At 54.3% G+C, this 4,733-nt stretch overlaps 1 protein-coding gene across 1 annotated transcript; it reads left to right on the forward strand.

Annotated features, from left to right (window-relative positions):
• Window positions 1-1,442: 1,442 nt before the first annotated feature.
• Window positions 1,443-3,635, forward strand: Ramp2 (receptor activity modifying protein 2). Its single transcript, XM_050157196.1, has 4 exons — window positions 1,443-1,959; window positions 2,416-2,481; window positions 2,939-3,041; window positions 3,183-3,635. Exons 1-4 carry the CDS (start codon window positions 1,836-1,838, stop codon window positions 3,436-3,438), a joined length of 549 nt encoding a protein of 182 aa, XP_050013153.1. The 5' UTR covers window positions 1,443-1,835; the 3' UTR covers window positions 3,439-3,635.
• Window positions 3,636-4,733: the final 1,098 nt, after the last annotated feature.

The following is a 4,733-nucleotide window of genomic DNA, read 5'->3' on the forward strand; positions in this document are numbered from 1 at the left end:
GGAGTTCAACGTCATCCTTGACTGTGCTGGGGTCAGTTAGAGCTTTATGAGGTACTGATCCAAAAGGAAGGAAGGAAGGAAGGAAGGAAGGAAGGAAGGAAGGAAGGAGAAGGGAAGGAGGGAGGGAAGGAGGGAGGGAGGGAGGAAGGAAGGAAATTAGGAAGAAAGGAAGACAGGCTAGGGAGGTGGCTTAGTGGTTAAGAACGTTTTCTGCTTTTGCACAGGATGGGGGGTTCTATCCCCAGTATCCACATCAGGTAACTCACACCCTCCTGTAACTCCAGCTCCAGAAAACCCCACACTGTACTCTGGCCTCTTCAGGCACCTGTACACATATGTACATACATGTCCACTCATACACAAATAGATAAATAAAATAGTATTTAAAATTTAATGAAGAAAGGGGCAGTTCCAGAAAGAATGAAAGCTATAGATATTGCTCCCCAGTTTGAAGTGGCTCTGAGGATATCCGACTCTCCTCTGTGCCTTTGCAAGAACGATCCTTACCAATGGACCTTTGAGGTCCTGAGACATTAATCTTTAAAAAAGAGATCACAAAAGAGAACTTCAGTGGACAGGAATCAGTAAACTGTGACAACAGCAACAGCTGAGTTCAAGGGTCAACGTCTGGGAGTAATTGGGAAAGTTTTGCGCTGACAGCTGTGTGCCTGGGGTTGAACATCATAGCCAAACCAGCTCCTGGGCTGCTTCCGGCTCAGGAACTGCTGGCTCAGTATCCAGCAACAGCTGAACTGTGATAGCAGACAGGGTCCCTAGAGGCCTAAGCTGAGCCTTGGGGCTTCCCAATAATGTGACCTTAGTCAAGTCCCTCAGGAAAGGGAAAGGGAAAACCGGCTTCTGTAAAGTAAGTGCAATCTCTTTCCACAGATGAGGCAAGTCATCGCAACAGGTTATGAGAGGTCCTGACGGCAAATGTGGGCTTCAAGGCTGTACAGCTGGGGAGTGGGAAAGGAGAATTAGGACCAGAACTTCCCAGTTCAAGTCTTGCGGTCTTTCCTTGAGCTTTAGCTGCTGCCTCCTCGGTCACAACAGGTGACAACAGGCATACCTTGGGGCTGAGGTTCCACTCACAGCAGCAAACAATAACTCACCTCAAACACTAGAGGAATATTGGAAGTTCTAATCCCTCCCTTCTTTATAGCAACCTGGGTGGCCATATTCCTGGAAATGTTACGTTTGCACTGCCATATCAGGTTTGTGGGTGAAGGACCCAGAATTTAGTTCCTCCCTATCCTGCTTCCTTGCTCTTTTCCATTTCTCAGTAGAGCCAGGCCCCTCTTCTCCTCCCTGGGACTTGGCAGACAGGCTGACATCAGTGGGTGTTCCCTGGGAAAAGCGGGCGGGCGCAGCTCCTAGCACCGCTTCCCTCAGACCCCTGACTCAGAAACCAAGCTAGGCGTCTGGAGGCCTTTGGAGCGACGAGCGCCTCCCTCTTCACCAGGTCTGGGATGGCAGCTGGTCCCCACACTTGGCGTGAGAAGAAGGAAGCGACTTGAATCCCTCAGCTGATGCTGGGAGTTAGTACCGGGCGAGAAGTGAAACCCGGGTTCTGGGGTTACGGGGGAGCTGTCCAGCCCCACAGACCCAGCTGGAAGGAAGAGTGGGCCAAGGCGCGCCAGGCGGAGCGAGGCGCGGGCGCCAGGCGCGGGTGCGGCAGTGACTCCCCCTGCAGCCCGCCCCCCACGTGGCCGCCGCCGTCCCAGCCCCTCCGAGGAAGCGGCGCGGCTTCCTGCGGCTCGGGCCGGGGATATAGGCTCCCCCGCCCGGGCTAGCTCAGCTCCAGCGCCCCTCCTCGCCTTCTCGCCCAAGGCGCGATGGCCCGGTTCCTGGAGGAGCGCGCCCCGGGTGGATCGCAGCTCGCTAGGATCCGCGCCGGGCGGCCGGCAGCGCTCCGCCTCCCTCCGCTGCTGCTGCTTCTGCTGCTGCTTTTGCTGGGCGGTGAGCGCAACGCCGGGGGCCCGGGTGGGAGACGAGGGAGGTCCGGGAGGGGAAGGGGCCTGGACTACCGAGGCCAGCACGGGACCAACCGACGTGCGGAGGGAGCAGCTCTGACCTGCAGATGGGCCCTGAGCACAACTCCCGATTGGCAAAGGACGGCGCTTTCCATTTAAGGAAAGCTGGGGTTCCTGCCAGGGCCTGGCGGAGAGGTCTTGGGAGGTCCGGGACTGACAAGAAAGGAGAGGGCTTTGGGCCCGGGGTACGAGTGGGGCGCAGCTGGTACCAGCCGCTCCCTTCCCGGACTAGGACAATAAAGTAGGGAGGGGGAGATTATTTCTCTTTATGTTCCAAAGCGGTGCTGCCTTTCCAGAGCCTTGGTCACTACCCCTTAAACAGGCACCACTGTTCAGACCTCTCCCCACATCATCTCGCCCTTCTCGCTCGTCTTTTTTACAGCTGTCTCAACTTCTCCGGAGTCCCTGAATCAATCTCTTCCCACTGAGGACAGCTTGCTGTCAAAAGGTGGGTGTCCAAGCCTGTGGGAGAACGACCTAGCAGAAGGATAAAGCCAGCACAGGGGAGGGGTCCTTTCACAAGACCAGCCGAGGGCCAGTTGATGTCCCGCTAACCTCCGTGGTGTCTCTGGGGGTTCCTATGGTCTTTTTGCCTGTTATCCCGCAAAGCCCGAATCCAGCTTTAAGGTGTCCTACCCCAGTTGGGTAAAAAAAGACCCAAATAGGTGTATGTGGATGAGCGTGCGAGGCTGGAAGGGACACGCTGTACAAATGGAAGCCATCACAGGATTCCAGAGCCCGGACCACCCCTTAGCCACAAGTGTCCTGCTAGGGAAATTTTCCGAGGGATTCCCTTCTCTAAAGGCAAAGGGCTCGACTTTGGAAATACCTGGGTCAGAAGGCTTGGAGGGAGGGCCAGGGCCAGGGGCAGGGGCGTGGTCACTGTGAAGCCTCTGTCCCCGCAGAGAATGTGGAGAGCTACGAAGAGTATGTCCTAGGTTGCTGGTCCCATTATAATAGGCATATGGACTCTGTCAAGGACTGGTGCAACTGGACTTTGATTAGCAGGTAGGGGCAGTGTTGAAGGGTGGCTCGGGCCGGGAGTGGGGCCCACACTCCTTGTGGGTGGACCTTGAGTGAGTGTGGGATGCCCCTCTCCCTGCGCCCAAGCCTTCCCTCACTCAGATCCTCTACCGCTCCCTTCCCAAGGCATTACAGTGACCTGCAGTATTGCTTGGAGAACTTTGCGGACCGGTTTGGCCTGGGTTTCCCAAACCCTTTGGCAGAAAGGCTCATCTTGGAGACTCACCTGATACACTTTGCCAACTGCTCCCTGGTGCAGCCCACCTTCTCCGATCCCCCAGAGGATGTGCTCTTAGCCATGATCATCGCTCCCATCTGCCTCATCCCTTTCCTGGTCACTCTTGTGGTGTGGAGGAGTAAAGACAGCGATGGCCAGGCCTAGGGGGCAGCTGGTCCTCGGCAGCCATATTTTCCCTTTCCTCTGCTGGAACCGGGGATCTCTCCTCCCCTCTCTTCACGTTTCTCACTCTCACCTTTCCCACAGACCTTTGGATTGGTGGAAATGGAAGCCAAGTACAGTCACGGCACAATTTCTGTAGTCTTTAAAATTAAAAAAAAAATATGTGTTTTTGTACAATATTCTCTTTTTCGTGGGGTCTGTGTCCATGACCGTTCTACGGAGCCTCGTTCCTGGGAACAGGGCTTGCTGTTTGTCATTTCACCTGCCCTCTGCCGCCATAGGAAGGCCATGTTCCTATAGTCTTTCCTCCCAGGGAGGGGCCTTTCCTGCCCCTATCCAAACCCAGCTCCAGGAAACCAGCAGGAAGAGACTCCCTTCCGGTCAGGACAGCAGCTGGGGGCCTTTAGTTGGGGAGCTGTGGGAGGAGGGGCAAGAAATCTCTACCGTGATTCCTGTAAGGAAAAAAGGCTACCCAGGAACCCAGCTTTGTCCTTTCTTTGTGCCTCAATTTACTCCAGAGACAGAAAGAAGAAGAAATATGATTACCAGCAGGAATTTATCCTTCAGGACCTCAGGACTGAGGCCTAAGGCCATGGGGGTTTCCTCTATAAGAGTCTAAGGTCGCCCCCCCCCTCCAGGTTCCTGGCCTTCATCCCACATCCTCTTAGATTCATCATGGCCACACACTGCCCCCTGGTGTCCACTAAAGTCAGCAACCAGGCAATGTATGGGATCTAGAGGAAGCTCCAGGCTGAGGAACGCTGGACCCTGGCTGGGGCTCAGAAACATGTTATCTCCTCAAGAGCCAAGTTCTTAGCTGGGCCCTTGTATAAGCTTCTTGGGAAGTATGAATAGGATGCTCCGTTGACAAATTAACTCTCTCTATAAGCAGTGTTTCATCTCCACCCTTCCAGAGCTACACTCACCAGGTTCCCCCAAACACAGGCAAAGCTGCTCTCCTTTCCACGCAAACATCTGACTATCTTTTGCAGCCTTCTCAGCTTCTATAGAGGCTGCTGTTTTCCCTGCTGAAATGTCTGCTTCCCTAAATAGTGCACATCTACATCCGGGCACACGCCTATCTGGTTTTTTTTTTTTTTTTTTTTTTTTTTTTTTTTTTTTTTTTTTTTTTTGAGACAGGGTTTCTCTGTGGCTTTGGAGCCTGTCCTGGAACTAGCTCTGTAGACCAGGCTGGTCTCGAACTCACAGAGATCCGCCTGCCTCTGCCTCCTAGCAGATTAAAGGCGTGCGCCACCATCGCCCGGCTTACACCTATC

This window comes from Alexandromys fortis, unplaced genomic scaffold (genome assembly GCF_014885135.2).
Source record: "Alexandromys fortis isolate MF-2015 unplaced genomic scaffold, M_Fortis_MF-2015_v1.1 scaffold_31, whole genome shotgun sequence".
Lineage (NCBI taxonomy): Eukaryota > Metazoa > Chordata > Mammalia > Rodentia > Cricetidae > Alexandromys > Alexandromys fortis.